The sequence below is a fragment of the Chinchilla lanigera genome, unplaced genomic scaffold (assembly GCF_000276665.1).
Source record: "Chinchilla lanigera isolate Chin_1 unplaced genomic scaffold, ChiLan1.0 scaffold00067, whole genome shotgun sequence".
Lineage (NCBI taxonomy): Eukaryota > Metazoa > Chordata > Mammalia > Rodentia > Chinchillidae > Chinchilla > Chinchilla lanigera.
The window spans coordinates 13040302-13065434 of record NW_004955468.1 but is presented as its reverse complement, the minus strand read 5'-3'; the positions used below and the strand labels follow the sequence as shown (position 1 = coordinate 13065434).

Here is a 25133-nt window from a genome sequence, read left to right as displayed (position 1 = left end):
GTGAGGCTGAGGCAGGAGGATTGCTGCTGAGTACAAGGCCAGTAGGAACTACATAGTGAATTCAAAGCTAGCCTGAACTACATAGTGAGATCCTGTTCCTGCCCTCCCTTCACAAAAGGGAAGAAAGAAATCTAGGAGATACATGGAATTAGAAAAATCACAATTTGGCAACCATCATAGTAGTCAATGATTTAGGCAAGTAGTATCAACAATGCCAGTGGGTAAATGATGAAAATCAGAGTATTTAGAGCTCCAAAGTAGCTTCCCACAAAATATGGATGAACTGATAAATACACTTACAGTGGAGAAATACAGTAGGCAAATTTTAACCAGTGATAAAAGTTCACATCATGCCCTGGATGCAAAGGAGACCACTGGAGATCGGTCTGCCCTCTGAGGTGGAGGCCCCAGAGCTCAGACCCATGCTACCAGTTAGTCCAACAGGAATGAGAGGGCTTGGGGCATGCTCTGCCTTCTCCCTCTGGCCAGACCGTCATCTCCATCGAGGAGCCCTGGGTAATCATGACTATGGAGGAACAAGAAAACAGCCTGTTGCTAGACACAGGTGCAAGTCTCTCGGTCCTTCTTTTTCAATCCTGGCCTTCCTTCCAGCCATCATACCTCAGTGAAAGGAGTCACTGGTGAGGAGGTAATATGCTATTTTTGACAACCCTTAGGCTGTAACTACTTAATAGGTCCTTCTTGCGTATCTCTGTCTTCCTGAGAAACCACTTTGAAGATACCACCACGTATTACAGCAGCCATTGATATTTTCCTACTAACCTATCCATAACTGTGTAAAGTTTGTAATGTTCCTATCCTATTTCATAAATGGATGTCTGTTTATTATTATGTGTTTCCTACAACAACCATTGAGAATAGTTAATGATTTTTCAATAGGTCACTCATGTATAGCTCTATTTATTTTCTTTAGAAGCCACTTTGAAGATACCAAAGTATAGTACAACAACTCTTGATAATCTCCTACCTCTTTTGTCTGTAACTCACTATTATTTGTCTATTTGTTTTCCTGAGAAACTATTTTGTAGATAATAATATGTAAAACGATAACCATTGATAATTTCCTACCATTTTGTCTGTAATTTGCTAAGTCCCCCCTATTATTATGTTATCCTTCTTTTATTCTTTAAAATAAAAAAAATAAAATTATGTACTCAAAAAAAAAAAAAAAGTTCACATCACCCGTAATTGATGAAATGATCATGTAGCTCCTGATAGAATGCACTGAGCAGAGTACAGCATCACTTCAGGGGAACTGCTGCCCAAAATGCATACATCACAAAAAACTGAGATCGAACTCTAACTGAGGAGGGGCTGGGGATTTAGCTCAGTGGTACAGCGCCTGCCTAGCAAAAGCGAGGTCGTCAGTTCGATTCCTGGTACAGGGGTGTGGGGGGCGGGGGGGACACAGACATAACAACTCTGAGGAGCTAAAAATGCCGAGGTCATAAAAGATAAGGAAAGACTAAAACACTATTCCATACTAAAGAGGTGTGACAACTAACTGCAATACAAATTCTGGATTCGATCTTAGAGCTGTAACGGACATTAGTAGGCAACTGGGAAAATCTGCATCTAAACCTAAAGTTTAGATGGTAGCATCAGATGAATGTTAATTTCTGATTGTTGTGATTGTATTGTAGAATGTTTTTAAACTGAGGAAAAATAAGCTGGGCATGGTGGTGTATGGTGGTACATACCTGTAATCCCGGCATTATGGGAGGCTGAAGCAGGAAAATTCCAAGTTCAAACCCAGCATGGGCAACTTAGCAAGATCCTATCTCAAAATAAAAAATAAAAAGACTGGCGATATAGCTCATTGCAAGGGCTGTGCATTTAATCGCCAGTAAAAAGCACATACACATGAGGAAATACACTCTCAAGTTTTAAAGAGTTCTGATAAGCAGAATTATGACCCCACTAACAAAATATACAGCTATCCTAATTGTCTAGATGGTTCCAGTGTAATCATAAGGCTCTTTAAAAGTAGAAGATGTTAACAGAAGATACAAAGAAGAAATGTAGTAACACAAACAGGGTCAACACAATAAGATTGGGTAAGTTGATCCACCACTGCAGGCTGTCAAGATGGAAGGAGACCACAAGTCAAGGAATTTGAGCAGTCTTTATATTATAAGCTGGTTTCCAGGTAAGGGATTGGACTTTCCCTGTATCCTCCCAAACAGAACACAGCCTTGCCTATGTCTTGATTTCAGCACAGGGAGACCTGTGCTGGAGCTCTAACCTACAGAACTATAAGAAAGTAAGTTTGTGCTACTGGTCATTTTTGTTTTGTTTTGTTTTGTTCTGTTCTGTTTTATGTGACAGGGATTGAAGCCAGGGCCTGACATATGTTAGGCAAGTACTCTACTCCAGCACAAATTTGTGTTGTTTTTAAGTGGTCACATTCGCAGTGTAGTCACCCCTTGGTATCCATGGGGGGACTGGTTCCAGGGCCCCTCCCTGGGATACCAAAATCCATGGATGCTCAAATTCCTTTATAAGGTCACGTGTGGTGGCACACACCTATAATGCCAGCACTCAGGCGGCTGAGGCAGGAGGACTGTTGCAAGTTCAAGACCAGCCTGGGCTACAAAGTGAGCTCAAGGCCAGCCTGAACTGCATAGCGAGACCCTGTCTCAAAAAGACAAAAAAAAAAAGTTCCTTATACAAATTTGCACAGTATTCACATAACCTACAAGCATCTCTAGATTACTGACAATACCTCATACAAATAAACATTATATAAATAGTTGTTGTACTATATTGTTTAAGGAATAATGACAAGAAAAAATGTATGTGTTCAGTACAGATACAGTCTTCTTTCTATTTACAGTGCTATAACTTTATATACACCAGACCCATGCTCTACCACCAAGTTACAGTCCCAACCCAGGTTAACTTGTTTCTTCTACCCACCCCTCCCATGCTAGAGATTGAACCCAAAGTCTTTGCACTGAGCTATATTCCCAGCTCTTTTTATTTTGATAGGGTCTTTGTGATACCACACCCAGAAGTAATTTGTTCCTTAAATTTCACAGATGAAGAAAAAATTTCAGTAGAAGTTATACCCAGAACCTTACCTGTACCTGATTTGGATGGTGAGGATGAAGTGAAATTTTAAAACTTTTGAGCAGGGCTGGGGATATAGCTCAGTGGCACAAGTGTCCACTTGGCAAGCACAAGGTCATGAGTTTGATCCCCAGTACCACAAAAAAAATTAAAAAATTAAAAAATAAAAAAGTAAAACTTTGAGTAGATGCTACAATGGGCTGAAACTCTTGATCACTGGCATGAGGATGAATGTATTTTGCACACTGGACAAACATAATCTTTGGGGGCTAAAAGGTAGACTAGTGGGCACCCCACAAAGGTGTCAATGTTTTAATTCTTAGCACCTATGAATATATCTTACACCAAAAAAGGACCTCAGTGATGTGATTAAATTCAGGACCCAGTATCGACTGATTGTCCTGGATTATCTGGGTGGATAACAGTGAAATTTACTAGAGTCCTGAATAGTAGAAAGGGAGGCAGAAGATTAGAACTCTGCTGTGTTACAAACTGAGGACCTGGCTGTCACCTGCTTTGAGGATAGGAGCCAAGTATGGCGGTACACCTCTGTAACCCCGGGTACTCAGGAATTCAAGGCCAGTCCCACAAAAAAGATAGAAGGCCATAGCCAAGGAATGTGGGAGGCTTATAAAAGCTACAAATGGCAAGGAAACTGAATCTGCACTAGGGCCAATGGAAAAGAAAGCAAATCCTGATGATACCTCAATCACAGATCTGTATCACACACCTAAACTACAGGACTATAAGACCGTATATAAATTTGTGTTATTTTAAGCCACTAAGTTTATAAAAATGTTATAGGGCAACCCTGTCTCAAAAAAAAATTATATGGAAATAATGGGGCACTGTTTCTATAATTTTTTCTTGAATCATTCAGATATGTTAATAAGCTGGCAATCTACATAAAGGTAGATGGGAACTCTGTTATTTCAGCAACTTTTATGTAAATCCGATACTATTTCAAAAACTTTTTTAATTAATGGAATTACATTTGACTTATCAAAATTTCCTAAATTATAGTTTTGCAAAATAGATTAAGACACCGGGCATGGTGGTGCATGCCTGTAATCCCAGCACTCGGGAGGCTGAGCCAGGAAGATCTTTGTGAGTTCAAGACCAGTCTGGACTACAAAGGGAGCTCCAGGCCAGCCTGAACTGCATAGCGAGACTCTGTCTTAAAAAGACCAAAAAAAAAAAGATTAAGACTAGAAGACAGAATTTAGTCATCTCCACATAAAAAAGGCCTGAGATAACCTTATGTTCTCTCCCTCCACACTGAAGGGTTCAACTCATTTATACAACTGTAAGCCTGCTGAGTAAATATTTCTCACCAGTTGAGGGCAATATCAGGGACCAGAAGGCTGAGGACCAACCTTCAGAATTTTACCTATTATCCCTAGCTTCTCTGGTGCAAGCCCTTACCTGTAGATAGTGACATGGGGAGATACAGGACGGTTTGACCCTGTGTTCTTATTCCAGAACCTCTCCATCTCTTCTTTGGCTGTGGTTCCCAAAGGCACAGCACTAAAATAAAACCAAGTTTTAAAAGAATTAAAAGTAAGCTAGGTTTAATATTTTACGTAACAAAAGTTTGTTTTTTTTTTTTAAAGGCAAGGTGAACCGGACAAACCTCCCGACATAAGAAAACATTCAAACATGCTCCGCCAACTGCCTTATCTTTATACTACGTTTGATTCAATTAATAACCTTGACTATGGTTGGGCATGGTGGTGCCCGCCTGTAATCCTAGGATTTGGGTGGCTGAGGCAGGAAGATTGCTGAGACTTTGAGGCCAGCCTGGAATACTGAGTGAAATTAGGGCCAGCCTGAACTACATAGCGAGACCCTGTCTCAAAAAAAAAAAAAAGCCAACAACAAAAATACCTCAACTGGTACTACAGGAGTGGCTCAGTAGGAGAGTGCTTGCTTAGCATGCACAAAGCCTTGGGTTTGGTTTCCAGTACTGCAAATAAATAAATGAATAAAATAATTTAGGGGAAAATCCATCAATTGCCCAGTGAAATTATATCAGAGGATAATTCTTCTAATTCTTACTAATAGGACCAGCAATGAAAGCTAAACTTCTGTGGCCAAATGTAAAATTTTAACTCCATTTGAACAAACACAGGTCTCGGGTACTGTCTCATATATTATCATCTGTAGTCTTCTGTCTTTCTAAGGACAGAAAGTTCTTAAAAATCAAGATCTGAGAGGCTGGGGATTTAGCTCAGTGGTATAATGCCTGCCTGCAAGCGAGAAGTCCCATGTATGATTCCCGTTACACCCCACCCAAAATCAAGATCTGCTAGACTTGGAGACTTTCATAGACTTTCAGTTTGTCATACCAGAGAGGCAATGCGATATTTACACATGTGTGTCTGGTTTATTTCACTTAAGAGTATGGTCTCAAGATCTATCCATTTACCTATGGAAGTCTCAAGTCTAGCAGATCTAGATTTTAGGTGGGGTGTAACAGGAATCATACATAGGACTTCCCCCTTGCAGGGGACTTCTAGCTTGCAGGCAGGCACTACACCACTGAGCTAAATCCCCAGCTTCTCAGATCTTGATTTTTAAGAACCTTCTGTCCTTAGAAAGACAGAAGACTACAGATGATAATATATGAGACAGCACCCAAGACCTGTATTTGTTCAAATGGAGTTAAAACTAAAGACGAACCAAAATGTATAACAAAATTGTGAAATAGGAATTCAAAAGGAAAGAGGAACTGGGGGTGGGGGGAGAGGAAAGGAAGGAAGAAAAAAAAAATGAGAAAAGAAGAATAACATGGAAACAAATCTTTGTAAATAAGGAGGGGAAAAGGGATTGAAGGAGGGAAGGGTACTGGAGAAAAAAAGGAATCAAGATATATCATGTACAGGTACAAATTCCCTATGATGAATGTGATCACTAGGTATACCTAAATTGTACCAATAAACTTAACTGAAGAAAATCAAGATCTGCATTCACTTCTGTACCTCTGAAGAGTTTCTTGGGTGGTTTTTTTTTTTGGTACTGGGTATCGAACTCAGGACCTTGTGCTTGCCAGGCAGGTGCTTGCGGCTTTTTTTTTTTTTTTTTTTTTTTTTTTTGTGACAGGGTCTTACTATGTAGTTTGGGCTGGCCTTAAACTCATTATTTGCCCAGACTGACCTCAGTGATCTCTCTGCCTCAGCCTCCCAAGGGCTGGGATTATAGGCATGTGCCACCATGCCCAGCTCTTGGTTTCTCTTGTCAGTGGGTTAAAATGAAAGCAACCACTGAACAGTTATGCTCAACCATTCATTATGTGATTATATTAAGTATTCTAGGGCTGAGGGTGTGGGTCAGTGGTATAGTGCTTGCCTAGCATGCGCAAGGCCCTGGGTTCAAACCCCAGAACATTAAAAAAAAAAAAAGAAGAAGAAGAGGGAAAAAAAGAAAAACACAACCAAGAAAAACTCCACTGAAACATGATTCCATTCCCCTAAAGAAAATATCTCAAGGGCAGAGCAGCTCCATGGCTGAGTGCACACTTACTATGTACAAAGCCTTAATAAGATCAATGGCCAGTAGCAATTAATAAAAAAGTACAAAAGGAAAACATTGTTACTTTATGGTAGGAAAATACCTACTTCTTTATTCAAATGATCAAAGTTAAAAATAATTAATAATGAGACAAACAGCATCATCTGGCCCTTGATATGATGTACTGTACTAATGTTTCTAATCCTTAGAAAACAGTCACACAAACTCAACTTGTGAAACACTACAAAACAATTGGCCTATATTATTCAAACTGTCAGTGTCCTAAAAAACAAAGGCTAAAACACAGTTCAAGACTGAAAAATACAGCCACGGATGGTAACACACATCTGCATTCTGGAGGGCTAAGGCAAGAGAAGCGTAAGTTCGAGCCCAGCCTAGGCAATTTAGCAAGACCCTGTCTTAAAAAAAAAATTTTTTTTTTTATTTTAAAGAGAAAAGAACAAAAACAAAGACATAAACAAAACAATGTAAAAACAATAAAAACGATACAGAATTTCAAAACAAGGTGATAGGAACTCAGAGCAAACTGATAGAGTAACAGAAAAAAAAAGCTGAAAGAGGAAAATTTTTAAAAGATCAAATTAATACCCTTCCTTTCTCTACTCCCAGACAGAAAAATGGTGGGGGCTATGGTGTAGATCAAAGGTAGAACACTTGCCTGGCAAGTGTGAGGCCATGGGTTCAATTCCCAGAACCAGAAAGAAAGAGAGAGAAAAGAAATCAGAACACTTAGAGACAATGATTATTAAATTTTCAGCCAACTATTTACAAATCCCCCAAATCTAAATTAATAACCTATTGCTTTTCCCTGAGGAAAAAACAAGTTAAATAGTAATAATAATATCCACAGACTTAGAAACTTACTTTCTGATGCAGAACTGAGGACTAAGGTGGGAACGGAGGCAATGACGGCCAGCATGTCTGTAAGGTAAGAGTCAAGAATCAATACACATTTAGAGATAACCTCCATATATCAACTTCTCCATGTTTGTAGTATATTGGACTTAGGGGCACAGGAATAGATTTAAAATGAGAGCTGACTCTGTAGCTCAGTGTAGAGTGCTTGCTTAGCAAGTATGAGGCCTTGGGTTTAATTCCCAACACTACCAAAACAAAAACAAAAACCAGAGTAAACCACTGACAACAACAAGCATATAGTTTAGCTACAGGAGAGACCTGTTGTACTTAGATTAAAATTTGAGGAACAAGGGATCTACGGAAGGAAGGTCCTAATAGCAAGTCAGATAATTTCAGGAACCAACATCAAGGGCCAGACAATGTGAAAGAACTTCAAGTCAAAAAGCCTCCACGTAATAGTACAAAGAATTTTTGATACTCCCATGAAAAAATATGCAGAGAGGATATGTAAATTTTCTACTTAAAAGTTGCTATTTTTGACATGTATACATTAGTGCCAGAACTGCTTTTCTTTTTTTGTTGTTTTCTTGGCTTTTTTGAGACAGGGTCTAGCTATCTAGTTCAGACCGGCCTTTCCTTGAACTCACTATGTAGCCCAGGCTGCCCTCAAACTCACCACAATTCTCCTGCCTTAGCCTCTGCTTTTCAAGTCAAAAAGTGACATGTGACAAGGTGTTTTATTAAGGCCAATTACACTAACCCAAAATTTATGTCATATTAGGAAAAACATAAAGCTATTATACCCTTTAGTCATGTCATTACATAAAATCTTTCTAAAATCAACAAAGGTGATCAGTGATAGTCTAATAAAAGTAAAAATTAAAAATCTGTTGATTCTACAAAAGTTTACTATACACGCATCATGTAGCAGCAAAGCACTTAGGAACACAAGTCTCATGTAGTTACAGCTATCTTTTAAAACAGTTCATGAGCTGGATGTGGTGGTGCACACCTGCCACCAATTTGAGGCCAGTCTGGGCTCAAAACCAGGCCGAGGGCCGAGGATACAGCTCAGCAGCTGAAGTGCCTGCCTGGCAAGCTCAACTGTCAGGTCCTGAGTTTGATTCCCGGTACAAAAAAAAAACAACCAGGCTGAAATACATAGCAAGACCTTGTCTCAAAAAATCAAATATGCTTTGATTTGATCAAATAGCAAGTTCATGATATCCTTCATATCACTGATACTAAACACTTCAAGAGTCTTACACTTTACAGTAGTACACTAAAAGGCTCCATAATTTTAAAGGAAAAAATTCAACCAGTACTGCTTTCAGAATCCAGTTCTTCGTTCTTCCCAGCTTTAGAGGCAAGAGGTGAATACAGACATTGTATACCCAAGACTCCCAGAAAGAAGTGGGAACAAATCTCTTTAATCAACTGAATTGTCTCTGAAGTTGCAGGGGATGCATTCCTTACACCAGGCTAGGCCCAGTTACTCGGCCACCCAGCAAGAGTTTGTAGATGTGGGCTGGAATCTATGGCAAGTTCTGTCTAGTGCTATTGTTTTCCAGACAAATATGAATGTAAGTGTTCCACAGACCCTTACAGAAATGAGTTGCACAAACTCTATAACCTTATTTGAAATATAACAAAAGGAAATATCTATTTTCTTTCATATAAAACTAGGAACTCTGAGATTTTATTTCTCACTAAGGAATGGTACTTAAAATGTTATAGCTAGATGGTAACATTTTTTGTTTGCCTCACTGTGTAACTCAAACACATCAATTCTTTGTGAGGCCAAGTTGGCCTCAAACTCTCACAATCTCCCGCCTCAGCCTCCTAAATTCTTGGATTATAAGTGTGTGTCACCACACCCAGTCTTTTGGGTTTTTTCTGTTTTTGCTTTTCATTGTTTTTTAGAGTATTTATTTTTTCCCTATTCTCTTTCCCCATCTCCTTCCATCTCTTTTTTAAAAGCCAGAACCTATAATTTCCAGTTAGCATTTTCCTTTTTATTCTGTTTTCTTAATTTCAGCACTGTACCTTTCAAAATGCATTATAAATGTCTCCCGAAAACTGTCAATCATTTCTGAAACTCCTCCGGATTAGGGCAGCAATACTACTAGGAAGAACTCCAGAAAGTAAAAATGCCAGAATGTCTTAGATCTACATGAGTTATATAACTTGAGGGAGTCACTGACCTTCAGCTTTTCAATTTATAAAATGAGACTGATAAGATACACCTTCTTGGTATAGGGAGGATTAATAAGAAAATGCACAGGATCACATTATGTGTAAGATATTATTTCACTGGTCTCCCTAAGGCCTTTACAATTCACATCACATTCTTAAAACCCTCAGTGGTGACAAAAATATTCATCTGTGGAAAATGGATTTGACTTGTGGGAAAAAAAAGTTATTCAAAGCCAAGTCTATGCAACCAAATTGAGTATTATTTTTAGTCCAATGCAAGATGCTACTATAATATAAATGAGTTTCTCCTACATGACCTATAAACTTCACCAACGGCATCCCAAAAGTTTCATAAATGTCTGCATAACAAGAATAAAATAAATATGCAACCTTCAGTGACATGCTGCAGAGGAATCATTTATATACAGACAAAGCAGGAATTTGCAGGCCTTTGCTCATTGTTCGAATGGAAACTCTCAGTCTGAAAAGTTCATCCTTCAAAACCCAACTCCTGATATCAAAAATCATCATTTTTCAGTCTACTTGCTGTGTCTGCCATGCTTCCCTTCTACTTGTTCATATCTTTATGCCAACAGTACATTGTTTAATAATTCATCTAGTTATCTGTCCTGCTAGACTTTGAGCTCCTTGAGGTTAGGACTGGAACACTGCACTTATGCCTGTAATAATGTCTGACACATAGAAGAGGTTCAAAAATGATCATGAATGAGTACGGGTTTTTTGGTTTTTGAAACAGGCTCTCAGTATGTGCTTCAGGCTACCCTTGAACTCACTATGTAGCCCAGGCTTTCCTCAAACTCAGTGATCCTCCTGCCTCAGCCTCCCAAGTGCTGGGACTACAGGCATGTGTTACCAAGCCCAACGAGTATGGGGTTTTGCTTTGTTTTGGTGCTGAGGATCAAATCCAAAGCCTCCTCCTACATGTTAAGCAAGGCTCTACCTCTGAGCTTATTTTAAAAAGCAGTGATTGAGAGTAATTGAGTAATTGAGAGTTAAGCTTTACTTTTTAGAGGTGCTTATAATAATAGCTTACATTATAAGATAGCTGACTGTTGCTGACTTTGTGCTTAGACAGCACATACATTATTAGTCAGAAGCCCAGCTATCCCTTACTTAGTTATTCCTTCTTGACTTTGGCAAGTCATTCCTTGACTAAGCACCAAGGGAGTTTGTGTAACTTGGCTGCTGTTCATCCCTGGCTGGTCCCTGAGCTGTTTTAGGAACATACCAAATACAGAGCACTATTCAAAAGCCGTGATACACAATACTCTTGTAACTAATTTTTAATTGGCAAGTCATTAAAAGTGTTTAACTGGGAGGCTAGTTTAGGGAAATATTGGTCACAAAATACATTCTAGGTAACGAGTGCGCTACTATGCAACATGGTGAGTTTTTTTTTTTTTTTTTTGAGACAGGGTCTCCGCTATGTAGCTAGTTCAGGCTAGCTTTAAATTCACTATGTAGCCGGGCGTGGTGGCACACGCATGTAATCCCAGCACTCGGGAGGCTGAGGCAGGAGGATAGTTGTGAGTTTGAGACCAGCCTGGGCTACGAAGTGAGCTCAAGGCCAGCCTGAACGGCACAGCGAGACCCTGTCTCAAAAAGACAACACCCCCCAAATAAATTCACTATGTAGCCCAGGCTGGTCTCAAACTTGCAGCAATCTTCCTGCCCCAACCTCCCAAGTGCTGGGATTACAAATGTACGCCACCACACCCAGTTGGTGATTTTTATTTTTTAATGAATATATAAATCATGAAAAAACATAAAATTTGTACATATTAATGGGATACTATGTAATGTTTCAATATACCTATATTGTGCAATGTTTCATAATAGTAAAACAATGTTACATATGGGAGTAGATTTCAAGTGTTCTCACCACTCCCAAAAAATAAGTGTGGGGGTAACACATGTTGATTAGTTACACTCAACACAATGTATATATATTTTGAAACACATTGTACACTATATATATATTTTTTGTCAATTAAAATTAAATACACTTTTTACAAAGGCCCACTATTTCTCTTAAGTAGGCCTCCTTATTATTTTCAACTCACAAATAAAGAAACCACACTCATAGAATCAAAGACCTTGACGTGTCCAAAATAAATGAAAGTAGTGACAACACTAAAACTATACTTCTTCTTAGCAAGTCTTTCTCTTTTGTTGGTACTCAAAATCGAACTCAGGACCTTGCGCTTGCCAGGCAGGCACTTGTGCCACCAAGCTATATTCTCAGCCCTCTTTCTTTTGTCTTTCTGAGAAAGGGTTTTGCTATACAGTTCAAGCTGGCCTTGAACTTGCAGTGATCCTCTTACCTCAGCCTCCCGAGTGCTGGAATTACATGTGTGCACCACCACAGCAGGCCAGAAGGTATTTCTATGAAACCCTTGTGAGGTATTTCTATGAAACCCTTGTGAGAAGGACAGGCCCTTCCCATGAGAACCTCACATTACCACTAAGGAAAAAGAAGTCTCTTATTAGCACTGAATCCTAGTGTAGACAGTGCTACACAACTCAAGGTGATAACATCTGGATACACTTAATGACTGGTAACAAGGGATTAGTCCCAGTACCTCCAGCAGATACCAAAATCCATGGATGCTCAACTCCATTCCATAAAATGCAGTAGTGTTTGTATACAAAGGTTGACTTAAAAAACGTATGTTTAAATTTTTTTTAAAATGTGTTACCATAAAAGACACATGGCCATTAATCCCCCTCAAAGGTCAGGCATGGTGGCGCACGCCTGTAATCCCAGCACTTGGGAGGCTGAGGCAGAAGGATCGTTGCAAGTTCAAGACCAGCCTAGGCTACATAAGTGAGCCCAACACCAGCCTGAACTGCATAGCGAGACACTGTCTCAAAAAGAAAAAAAAAATCCTCCTCAAAACATTCCCCTTCACTTTGAACACACTTATCCCACTGTTCTTGCCACTTTCTGACGCAGTTCTAGAAGCCCTCTTTTGTGTTTTTACAACAAATTATCAAAAATAGTGAATGCTGCTCCTGAGTGCCATCTGCTAGAAAACCAACCTCATAAAAATATTACTGTGCATCCTTATCTATCATTGTGAGACTTCTAGCTCTTCCCCAAAGTCAAAATAACCATAGAAGGTAAATGTTTTTAATCAAGCCATGTCATCAAGGCAGCCATGACACTGCAACTAAAGATACAAAAAGACACTTCTGGAACTGCTTCAGAAAGTGGCAGAAACAATGGAATAACTGTGTTCAAAGCGAGGGGAAGGATTTTGAGAGAGATTAATGGCCATGTGTATTTTCATGTGTCTAATACATTTAAAGTCACTGTATTTTTTGATCATATCACACATATACTTTAATTATTGGTAGTTTATAACAATACAATGTAAATGCTTGTAAACAGTTGTTATACCATATTTCAAGTAATGACAAAGGAAAAAAAGTCTGTACATGTACAGTGCAGATACAACCAATTACAAGTCTAACTACACAGTACACAAATGAAGTGAGGCAAACAATTCTCCAACATATGGTGCTGCAGATTAAGGATCTGTGAAAGGGTGGGAAGCTACAGCAGGGTATAACAACATATCCCTTTATTCACTTGGACTCAGTGTAATGCTTAGCTGGTGGCAAGTTCAAGTTCTGCTTTTTGGAACTTTCTAGAATTTGTTTTTCAAGTATTTCCATCTGAGGTTGGTTGAATCGATGGATAAGAAACCCATGGATAGGAGAAGCAACCATATAACGAACTTCATCTTCTAAACACTAATCCTGAAACTCATAAAACAAAACTATTTAACCAAGCAAGTGGCACAAACCTGTATGCCCAGTACTGGGAGGCTGAAGCAAGAGGATCAAAGTTTGAGACCAGCACAGGCAAATCTGCAACTTAGATCCTGTCTCAAAATTTAAAAATTGAAAAGGGCTGCAATGTAGCTTAGGGCAAAGACCCTGTGTTCAACCCCCAATACCACAAAAAATAAGGAAAAAGAACACTTGAAACCCATGTTTCAAGCTCAATGTTAGTTCCTCCAAAAGCGCCTAGTGTCTGTTATATATATATGTCAAAGAACTGAAAAGTATTCAATTATGATAAAATCATCAGGAATTAAAGGAGGCAGTTCTGGTAACAACGGCCTTAGTACATTTTAGAGAAAGACATATACGTATCTTTATATAAAGATGAAGGAGAAAATGAAGGATTAAGATAATTGATTTCGGGGCTGGGGATTTAGCTCAGCGGCAAAAGCGCCTGCCTGGCAAGCGCAAGGTCGTGAGTTGGTTCCCGGTACCGGAGAAAAACCAAAAAAAAAAAAAAAAAGTAAAAAGATAATTGATTTCAACTCCAAGGGGAATCATTTTTTCACAGAAAAAAAAAACTAAACAAAGACCCTCTATTTTTATACTGTGTGACTAAACTGGGAAGAGAAATGAGAAGACATTTGGAGAAATCAAGGACTGAAATCTCAACAGCACTGAGTCTAACTTTCCATAACAAATAGTTTCCAAAAATAGGGCTGGCACAAAATTATGCTGGGATGTGTACCAGGAATGTCCAAAGGTGCTAATCGTTAGGACTAGAAAGGCTGAATAGAGAATGAGACATAGACAGTGGAGAGTTCAGAAGGAAAGGAAATCTAGGATATTTCTCTGGACAGTGAATCGAATTTTAGAGTAAGAATTGTAGAGTAACCACTCAATGGTTCTCTATCCCCAGGTAAAAATAAATATGAATTAACTGGGGTGCAGCAGAGGGCCAACCCACAGCTGAAATGGTAGGAATCCAGATTTCCCTCACCCTCTGCCAGTGGTCGGTTAGGAACCTGCACAGGGCCTACTCACTGCCAGCAGCAGCTAGTTTTTGCAGAAGCAGCAAAGGCAAAGCACACCAAGATATTCCCCCACCCCCACCCCACACAGCATGGCCCAACCCCTAAATACGATCTCCAAATTGTAGGACCAGTGGTCAGCTACCGCGAGATTAAAACAATTTTTACAAGGCTCGGCTCTGGGTGCGACCACATGAGCAATTTCGGGGAGAAGGTTCAGAAGTGGATGAAGCAGGAAAGGTGACAGCCGCGCCACTCCTGAGTACGGAATAAGTGACCTCGAAACCCTACGGAGTTGCAAGGCAGAGGCTTGGGGGAGGGGAGGGGCTCCTAGGATTCCAGAGCTCGCGGCCTGCACACCCACGGATCCTTTCCTTGCCGGAGCACAGGATAAAACGCTGTCGGCAAGATGTGAGGGACTAGTTCAGGACTCCCAAAGGTTGTGGGTACCGACTTCCAGCCCCAAGTTAAAGTCACCTCAACAAGAGCGCCGCCATCTTCGGTTCCGGCCTGGACGGAAGTGACGTAGCTGCGCTGTGGTTTGACGGCACGGAGGGGCGGAGAGGGGCGAGTCAGTCACATGACAGCACTGAGCTCATTAAACGGCTGAGCATGAGTTCCGCTGGCTGCCCCTTCCCGGTTGATAATTTTTTTTTGCAATTTTTTTGGTCTTCTGTATTGCTTGCCGTCGCAGATTTTTGCCAGTGTTTGCCAGGATTTTTGCAAAAACGCCGCTAGCTTGAACTCTGCAATGTGCGTTTTACCCGCGTACACTTTCATCTTGTACTGCTCTACCAAACGGCACCTTTTATCAGATCGTTCTCTGAGGGTTTCCCAGTCTCAATTTCACTCCATCTCCTAAGTCGGCCTAAAAACGTCCGGTGGGCTGGCTGAGACATCTTTCCTTTCTACTGTGTAGCTTCAGCCAGAAAGAGCACACATTGAGATCCAATTTAGGAGAGTGAGCCAGGGCAGCGACCACCATTCCCAAGGACTAGGAGCTGCTTCTAACCACCAAGGTTAGGCCCCACCATTCCTGGGCTTGAGCTGCTTCGTGAGCTAGACGCCCACCAACCAAAGACAACGCTCCCTTGTTCCATGTTTCAATCCTATGTGGGTGACACCCACAATCAGAGGAACCTGGGATGTGGGGGAGAACCCGCTGTGATTTATACAGTTAGGAGGAACTGTATATAAATAGTTTTGAGGAACACAAGCAGAGAAATCAATTGCAGAGCACTTGGAACTAGAGAAAAAGTGCAAGTGAAAAACGAATAAAATGGAATACAGAAGTCCTTGAGCCTTTAGGGAGTGGGGAGGAGTAAAGGGGGCATCCCAGAGCAACTTCTTTTCAACAGTAAAACATGCTCAGTTATATTAATATTCAGATTTCATTTATATTTAGCACTCCTGTATTTTTCCTTTCAGGATTAAAATAGCACAAATTCACTTCTTTTCACAGGAAGTGAATAAAGCTATTTTGCATTTCTGTAATGCTTGACAGAGAAAGCATTTTCATAGACTTTAGGATTGGAAAGGACCTTTGAGGCTGGCCAATCCAACCTGTTATCCAGTGCACGAGTCTCCTCTGCAGTTCCTCGGATCTTCGAGACTGCTCCAGCACATTTTATGATGGATACCTAAAACAACAACAACTTTTAAACAGTTTAATCATTAGAAAGTTAGTTGTTCTAGTACTATGGAACTTCCAGTCCTTGATCTTCCTTTGGCCCTGGAGAGCTTCCCATTACTGAATGCAATGAATATCTCTTTCACTTAGCCTTTTTGTTTCGTTTTGTTTTTTGGCTTTTTGAGACACAGTCTTGCCATGCAGTTCAGGCTGACTTTGAACTCACTGTGCAGCCCAGGCTGGCCTCAAATTCATGGCAGTCCTCCTGCCTCATCCTCCTGAGTGCTGGAATTATAGGTGTGTGTCACCACACCTGGCAGATCTTTACATTATTTTATTTTATTTTATTTATTGTAGTTTATTTTTGAGACAGGGACTCACTATACAGTTCAGGCTGGTCTTGAGCTCATTTTGTAGCCCAGGCTGGTCTCAAACCCACAACTATCCTCCTGCCTCAGCCTTCTGAATGCTGGGATTCTAGGCATGTGCCACCATGCCCTGCTTACATAATTTTATTTACCATACCTGTACTGCTGACTTTTGCCAGTCTGTGAAAAGTGCTATAGGGAATCTATAGGCATAGATTTTGTTCTTGAGAAAGAAATATAAAATTAAGTAACCCCAGCTACATGGGAGGCTGAGACAGGAGGACTGCAAATTCCAGGCCATTTTGAACAACTTAGTGAGACATTGTGTCAAAATAAAAACATTTAAAAGGTCTGGGGATGTAGCTCCCTGATGGAGTACTTGCCTAAACCCCTGGTCTACATAGAGATACCCTGTCTGAAAACAAACAAACAAACAAACTCAGTTCTGGTCATGCAGCCATTCCTAACTCCATCTCCAAATCTTCAGAAGATGCTTACAATGTACCAAGTTAAATCCACCCTCTTTCATCTGTAATTTAAGGCCCTATACAAGCTGGTTTAAGCTAGTCTGTTCAGATTTATTTCTTTCTGTTCCCCTTCAAATTCCCTCAAATCAAATCAAAGTGGATGGCACAAAATCTGCCCTAAATCTGCCCAGTGCCTACTGAATACCTGCATGCATGTACAGGAAATCAATCATGTTTTCTCACTTTTTTGTTCTTGCTTTTTCTGTTCTGTCTGTCACCCTCTGTACCCAGTCCTTCTTTACAAAGTGTTACACATTCTTCAAGGTTGGTCCATATCTAACACTGCTTCCTAGACATGACTACCCATTCCTCTGAATTTCATTATGAGTATTTTTTTTTTCTTTTGCAGTACTGGGAATTGAATCCAGGGCTTTGCATCAACTAGGCAAACACTCTACCATGAATTACACCTTGGCCCTGAACTTCGTTGATTAAATGAATTCTTTTTTCTTGACCTCTGATGTAACTCAACCTTCCTAAGTTTGTCCTCTGTTGTGCTCCCAACATTTTGTTCACTACTAAAGCAAGCATCATCATGTTATAGTTGGTTGTGAGTGGGTTTATCATCTGATTTCTCCCCTCTACCTCCTCACACTAGATTTTGAACTTTCAGGAAGGACTTCTTTTTTATTCTTTCTATTACCTGCATTTCATACTTGACATATAGCTGGTATGCAATACAATTTTGTTGACTTGGTCCAAACTAAAGTGGACTTAAAACTGCAGCATGAGCAATTGGAGGACTTCCTAACGAAGAGGGAAAGGTCTGGGGCTTCTTCCCTGAATTTTTTCAGTGGAGAAAACCTTCTATCTTGGAAGAACTTCCCAGGATTTGGGAAGATGGGGGGGGAGAAGGCGGATCCCAATAGGCCCAGTCAGCTCAAGAAGTCTGTAATGCAGCTCATCATAATCAAGACAACCGGGAATGGCCTATTTCCAGGGTTCAGTAGCATAAACCTGCTAGGCTCTGTGGAAGCCACTCTCAGGCAAGAAGTCTGGAAAGGAATCCCTTTCCATGGCCTTTAGATTTAGATTTCCCTGCCTATCTATCCCTCAGAGAAGTGTGTCTGTGTCCCTGTTTCTGTCCCTTTTCTTTACCACCCCCCAACATTCCAGCCTGGGGCAGGGGGAGGCCAGCACACACAAAGCCCTCTGTGTCTGGGGTGGTATGTGTCCCCCCACCCCTCCACCCAGAGTGTACAATGCCCCTTCTGCTCCCTGCACTCTGCTGTGCTCCCCACCACCTCTCAACTGCACATGCCAGGCCGCAATTGGTTACTGGCTCAGGACAGCCCCCTCATGCTGACACCCCAGGGGATTTTAAGGAGGTTCCAGGAACCTCCCGCTCAGTTCCTTGTCCCCCACTCTCTCCATCCCACAGATGCTCTGGGCCCCGGCCCCGGCCCCTGCGCCAGCTATGGCTCCTGGGGCCCCCTGGTCCAGCCCCAGCCCTGTCCTGGCTGCACTGCTCTTCTCTTCTTTGGGTAAGTGGAGCCACCGCAGTCTAGGAACCCTGCATCTCAGGTGCATCCTTGCACTCCTCATTGCCAAGAGCTGGTATGCAATGCAGTAAGGCATTGTTCCTTTCAGGAAAAAAAAAGTCATTTAGAAGGAAGCAGGAAAGGTATTCTGTGAAGGGAGGTGATAAAAGAGAGCTTCCCTGAGTGGGCATGGGTGGGGCAGAGTGGGAAGCCAGGTCATACCCCCAGGGTCACGCTGAGAGCCTGCAGGAAGTGGTGTTAGAACACAGGAAGGAGCGTCATCAAACACCGAGTTCTGCTCTCCACCCAAGCCCTAATAGTACAAGAGGTGCCCAACCTTAATTTCCCAGAAAAGTCAAGGACTTTGATGTAAGAAGGGAGTCCAAGTTTGGTGGGCTCAGCTCCAAAGACTCTTTACTTCTTGGTGTCTCTTATGTGGCAAATGGAGGTGAAGGGAGGTTCTACGAGATCCCAGGATCTTGTCCTTTTAAAGCTGTCTTGTTCCGTAAGTGGAACAGCTCCTTCCCTTCCCTCTGGCAGACACTGGGTGAGCAAGAGAAGGTCTGCCATGCGTGATGGTGCATGCCTGTAAGCCCAGCACTTGGGAGGCTGAGGCAGGAGGATCGTTTTGAGTTCGAGACCAGCCTGGGCTACAAAGTAAGCTCAAGGCCAGCCTGAACTGCGTAGTGAGAACTTGTCTCAAAAAGACCAAAAAACAAAAGAGAGAGAGAGAGAGAGAGGGTCAAAGCAGGGTTAGTTGTAGGCCCTTGCCTTTTCCAAGCTGCCCTGAATCCTAGTGTGATACATGAGCAATAGGCAAGTGAAGGTGGGAGCTGATGAAAAGCAGGGGAGGGGGACAGGTCAGAGAGTCTCAGTTCTCACTGTCAGCACCTTGAGTCATAACCCCAGAACCTAGATGGTTTGGGGCTCTACTGGACTATTCTGGAACACCCTGAGAAAATGTTAAGGATAGAAATTGGATTGGGACACGGTGAGGTAAATGGGGAGAGGGAATCTTGGAGTATAAGGAGGAGAGAGTTCTGTATCAATACTTGGCCCACTCATAGAACCGTTGAGCTGAGCAAAGCAGTGGTTGTTATCATAGCAGGAGGAATAGAAAGAAGTTAGATCCAATGAGTAACGTCCTTTGTTACGCTGGGGATTCCCAAGACAGTCAGGTGGAAGGCCCAGGAGGTGAATTAATGATATTGCATGCTGAGGCAGGAGACTCAGGACAGTGGGAGTGAGGGTGGGGTTGGCATGAGCCCCCAATATTGGTCAGACAATGCGATTTTGTTTGGGTGCCTTCTCCCTCTGTAAAACAAAAGGGCCTACAGTTGTCCCCATCCAGGGCCAGCCCACACACATAATCTCCCAGGAATGGCCTTCCTTGTGTGGGTGAGTCTTGGAGACAGCACATGGCCAGAGCAGCCAAGAGGAGGGTGAGAATGGTTGAACCACAGCGGCTCACATGCACAGTGATCTGAGCTCTAGGCCTGGGTTCTTGCTCTGCACCCAAATTCCCCTGACAGGGGATGAGATTCTTCTTACCCTGGCAAGAGCAAGCTGTCTAGCAAACAGGTATTCAACAGTCAGGACAGCTGTGTAAGGGAAGAAGACATATGTCCTGTAGTTACCTTCATTTCTTTTCTGCAAGAAATTTAAGTTTGCTGTACTATGAGATACTATACAGCCATCAAAAATAAGATAAATGTGTATGAATCAACATGAAAATCTCTCCCAGACATACATGTTCTTAAGCCAAAAGAAAAAAATTTTAAAAGTAGAATACAATACAATGTGTATTTTTAGAAAATGGCTCCACAAAACTACCCATTTGTTGTAAGTACAAGTATGTCTTGGGTTTATTGAGTTTATATTCATTCTGATACAAAAGAAAAGCATCTATTAAACTGTTAACTGTGGTTCTATGTAGGAGGGGGCTACAGGAAAAGAACTGGGGTGTATGTGTCAAAGGAAGCTTTAGCTTTATCTCTATTGTTTGAATGGTTTATAAGACGGATGCAACATATATTACCTGAATAAATTTATAAAAATTTAAAAACCCTCATCTAAAGGAGAGCTTGTGAACTAGACAGTGGCTCAAAGGAAAAGTGAGACTTGGAGATGACCCAGCCTCTGGAAGTCTGCAAGAGGCTGCTGCTGCTGACTTCATTTCCCCTCCATACTTGCTGAGACCTTGGACAGAGAGACACAGCATTTACATTCATCAATTCAGCTGGCCTAGAGATTTGGGCCTCAGAATCAGTTGTCTTTGCTATGGGTTCCAATGGGTAACTCAGCCTTGCCTGCCTGTTGGTCTCCCATCCTCCAAAGCCCTCACTCAGCCCACGTGTGTATCTGATTTCCCCTCTGTACTTGCAGTGCTGTCCCCAGCCCAGGCTATTGTGGTTTACACGGACAGGGAGGTCCATGGTGCTGTGGGATCCCAGGTGACCCTGCATTGCTCCTTCTGGTCCAGTGAATGGGTCTCAGATGACATCTCTTTCACCTGGCGCTACCAGCCCGAAGGGGGCCGAGATGCCATTTCGGTGAGTGCCTGAGGGAATCCTGGGGTTTGATGACACGACAGTGCTTCCAAGAACAGAAAAGAGAATTTGGGCTAAGGATGGGGAAATTCTCCATGAGCCATAAGCCCAACTTTGGCAAGGTAACTAGCAATCTTTGACACACTGACTAAGACCTGTCTTCTTCAGCACCGCCTTTCCAAGCCAGGATCCCTTACCCCGAGGCTGGGGCCCTACCTCGACAGCTTTGCTTTCCCTTTAGGGTCCCTTCACCTGCTTTCCCTCTTGCTCACAGATCTTCCACTATGCCAAAGGACAGCCCTACATCGACGAGGTGGGGGCCTTCAAAGAACGCATCCAGTGGGTAGGGGACCCTCGCTGGAAGGATGGCTCCATTGTCATTCACAACCTAGACTACAGTGACAACGGCACTTTCACTTGTGATGTCAAAAACCCGCCAGACATAGTGGGCAAGACCTCTCAGGTCACGCTCTATGTCTTTGAAAAAGGTGTGAGAAGCGACAGGGGACAGAGAACCCGGGAAGGAGTTCAGGGAGGGACAACAGGCTGGGGGAAGAGGCAGAAAGCACGGCGCGAGGATGTTCAGGCTGTGCGGGCAGGACCAGGGGGCTGGGCCGAAGGCAGCCTCGGCTTGCACTCCTACATCCCTAACCGCAGGGCAGGTCCCTGCTCATCCCCCTACTTCTCCCTGGCCTGCTAGTGCCGACTAGGTACGGAGTGGTGCTGGGAGCCGTGATCGGGGGCGTCCTCGGGGTCGTGCTGTTGCTACTGCTGCTTTTCTACCTGATTCGGTACTGCTGGCTGCGCAGGCAGGCGGCTCTGCAGAGGAGGCTCAGGTAAAGGGGCGGAGCCTGACTCCCCACCCTCAGTCCCCCGCCCCCTTACGCACACCTGGGTGGAGACTGCTCCAGTGGGTGGGAGGGACAAAGGAAACCGGAAGAAGCGCCCGAGGGGCTACGGTTCTAAAGAGGCCAAACTCACGGCGCCCCTTGTCGCGCAGCGCCATGGAGAAGGGGAAGTTGCACAAGGCTGCAAAGGACTCTTCGAAGCGTGGGCGGCAGGTTAGCGGGACTTGGGAACGAGCAGGGGAGGACCCGGGGAGCGACCGGGCAGGGCGGCGGTGAAGGGCGGGCTGGGAACCGGGGGTCCCCACCAAGCCAAGGCCTGAGGTGCGCGCTCCTCCCCTCAGACGCCCGTGCTGTATGCCATGCTGGACCACAGCAGAAGCACCAAAGCTGCCAGCGAGAAGAAGTCCAAAGGGCTGGGGGAGTCTCGCAAGGATAAGAAATAGCGGTTAGCGGGCCGGGCGGGGGCTCGGGGGTTAGGGGCGGAGCCCTCCAAAGGCGCTCGGGTGGTGGTCATCGAGATGGAGCTACGGAAGGATGAGCAGAGCTCGGAGCTCCGGCCTGCTGTCAAGTCCCCCAGCAAAACCAGCCTCAAGAACGCCCTCAAGAACATGATGGGCCTGGACTCGGACAAGTGATCACCGCCCCCCAGGCCCTGCCAGAGCAGGGGGACCTAGGCTCCTCTCATCCCCCGTCTAGGTGCTTTCCTCCCTTGCTCCCCAGCCCCTGCCCTGCCCTCACTTCCTCTGAGATGTAAGTTTCATTCCAAAATTCATTCCCAAGCACTTGTATTCTCCCCCATTTTCACATCCTGGGTTTCTGGGAACCCAAGGCTAATCCTACCGCTCACCTGCCCCAAGGGCTGTGTGTTTGGTGCCTGCCCCTCTGGCACCAAGAAGAAAGGGACCTTGACAGCCGCAGTCTCAACTTCAGGCCACCTGGCCTTCCCATCCCCTGCACCCCAGCTGGACCCCTCTGGCTCCTGACCTTCCTGCCCTTCCTCCCCTCTATCAGGTGGCCCGGCTCCACGTTCAGTGTTCCCACTAACACCCAGGTCACACAGATCATACTCTCCTTCAGGGTTTATTTAGGTTATTGATTATTTTTTATTTTTTAATCCATTCTTCGTTTGTTTGTTTACCTATGCCCATGCTCTGCCCTTGCTCTGCCCTGACCCCCATGACTGAGGACCAATGACGTCATGTGGCTTTTTGCAGTCCCCCACCCCATGAAGTCCTTCATGGAGATCCAACCCAAGCTGAGGGGCCCCAAATCCTCAGCCCTCAGCTGCAAGGTGGATGCCCCACCCACTCACCACTTGGGAGTGCAGTTCTGAGACTCAAGATCCTGAGAAAAGAGAGAGAGAGAGAGAGAAACAATGGATCCTCAGAGGTCCAGGTTGAAGCAGAGGGCAAATGAGCCTCAAAAGTGGCTTTAAACAATCAAACAGAAAGCAGGAAAAACAAATGGGAAATCAGGGGCAGAGGAAGAGGCTGTACTCCCAGCCACAGGGAATTCTTGGGAATTTTTCTACATTCTGTATATTTCTTCTCAAACCCGCAAATGTCCTTAAATGTTTAATAAACACTGACCTTTCCAGAAGCTGCTGTCTCTATCTTGTATTTCCTCATTCTCCAGGGAACAATTCCCAACCTTTCTTTTATCTTTGGCTTCCCATACTGCCTCCTTATCAACTGGTTTCTGCTGTTAAGTTTGGTCTGAGGATATGAGCTGATATGAGGAGAGAAAGAACTCTGAAATAGGCCTGCCAGATGTGTTTGTACGTTCAGCAAATCTCCAGTGAGCTTGTACTGTGTGCTAAACTGTCAGGCTCTGTTTTTACGAGAGTAGAAACAGAATCATTCTCTATCAAGATCTGAATTCTAAAACATCTCAGTCGTTCACTAGCTGTGTGACCCATGATAGTTAAATTTGGTATGCTTCATGCATTTGTAAACTGTGAGACCATGATACCTGCCCTATTTAATTCCCAGAAGTTTTGTGGTTCTTAAATGAGATGCTGTGTGTGGAAATCTTCTTAAACTACAAGTCAATACACAATTAAGATATTACAGGTCATTTCCTTGAAAGAAACTGTGTAAATTTATTTTTATTAGTACATGTGTGCAGTACAGGAAGATGTTTCTAACTCTTGCTTAAAGGAGTACACGTTAGGCTGGGCATGGTGGTGCATGCCTGTACTCCCAGTACTTGGGAGGCTGGGGCAGGAGGACTGCTACAAGTTCGAGGCCAGCCTGGGCTACAAAGTGAGCTCAAGGCCACCCTGAAGAGGTGATAAGGTCTCACTGCAGAGTGAGACCTTATCTCAAAAAGACCAAAAGGGAGGAAAAAGGAGTATATTTTATAAACTAGTACATATCTCATTACCTCTCCACAAACACAACTTTGATTTGTTGGTAAACTATTTTATTTATTTATTTTAAAATTAATATTATTACGTATATTTTGAGATAGGGTCTCACTGTGTAGTTCAGGGTTCCTTGAACTCATTGTGCAGTCCCGGCTGTCCTCAAACTCATGGCAATCCTCCTGCCACAGCCTTCCAAGTGCTGGGATTACAGGTGTGCATCACCAGGCCTGGCTGTTGGTACACTATTTTAGATACGCTTTTAGTAGTACATTGGCTAATTATTTGGTATGCAATGTACATATATCATTAATGTCCTGTAATCCTTAAATTACTGTGGAAAAATATACATGTATGGTTTTCCTGTGGGGGATCACTGGTGGCAAAAACCAAAACTCCCACAGGTCATTTGTTCTCCTTTTTAAGAGGCTAAAGATGGGATTAGCACTAGCTTTGCCAAAACCCACAGTGCTTCCATTTATTTGGGGGTGTCCCTTGCTTCTTTTAAAAAAAATCTGTGTTAATTTTAATATAAAACCTAATAGATGCTAGAGAACTTTTTGAGGGGTGAGAGAGGAACCTAAGGCACAACTCAATAAAGTTGGGGCTATTTAAGTGAAAGATTTCTTATTAGTTAAGGTACTAACCTGTCCATTAGTTATTAGATAGTTCCAGCTGGGCAGCTGGGTACCTTGTTGAAACCTTCTGGCCTTTTATTGGAATCAAATGAGATATGTCACTTCTGAGATATGACATATCTTAAATTGTCTCATTTAATTATACTTTTCTTCTAAAAATGATCAGTGCTGCCTCTGACCAGCTCTATTTACCCAAATGATTGAA

The 25133-nt window shown here is 42.9% G+C and overlaps 2 protein-coding genes across 2 annotated transcripts in view; one reads left to right on the top strand and one right to left on the bottom strand.

The window, feature by feature from the left end:
• Positions 1-15076, bottom strand: part of Sdhc (succinate dehydrogenase complex, subunit C, integral membrane protein, 15kDa) — a 33574-nt gene extending 18498 nt beyond the window's left edge. Inside the window, exons 1-3 of the mRNA XM_005400278.1 lie at positions 15000-15076; positions 7489-7545; positions 4519-4620 (exon numbers count right to left, since the gene is read on the bottom strand). Coding sequence (XP_005400335.1) covers positions 4519-4620; positions 7489-7545; positions 15000-15019 — 179 coding nt within the window. The 5' untranslated portion in view covers positions 15020-15076. The remainder of the gene's footprint in view (positions 1-4518; positions 4621-7488; positions 7546-14999) is intronic.
• A 3332-nt stretch (positions 15077-18408) lies between these two features.
• On the top strand, positions 18409-23524 carry Mpz (myelin protein zero). The gene is made up of 6 exons (XM_005400277.2): positions 18409-18531; positions 20914-21080; positions 21352-21565; positions 21778-21913; positions 22078-22138; positions 22267-23524. Exons 1-6 carry the CDS (start codon positions 18429-18431, stop codon positions 22366-22368), a joined length of 783 nt encoding a protein of 260 aa, XP_005400334.1. The 5' UTR covers positions 18409-18428; the 3' UTR covers positions 22369-23524.
• Positions 23525-25133: the final 1609 nt, after the last annotated feature.

Bases quoted from the DNA above. Each gene is read 5' to 3' on its own strand.
- Mpz (XM_005400277.2), top strand. From the start codon at position 18,429: ATGCTCTGGGCCCCGGCCCCGGCCCCTGCGCCAGCTATGGCTCCTGGG. The intron at 18,532-20,913 runs GTAAGTGGAGCC...CTGTACTTGCAG, and splicing joins ACTGCTCTTCTCTTCTTTGG to TGCTGTCCCCAGCCCAGGCT. The intron at 21,914-22,077 runs GTAAAGGGGCGG...CTTGTCGCGCAG, and splicing joins GCTCTGCAGAGGAGGCTCAG to CGCCATGGAGAAGGGGAAGT.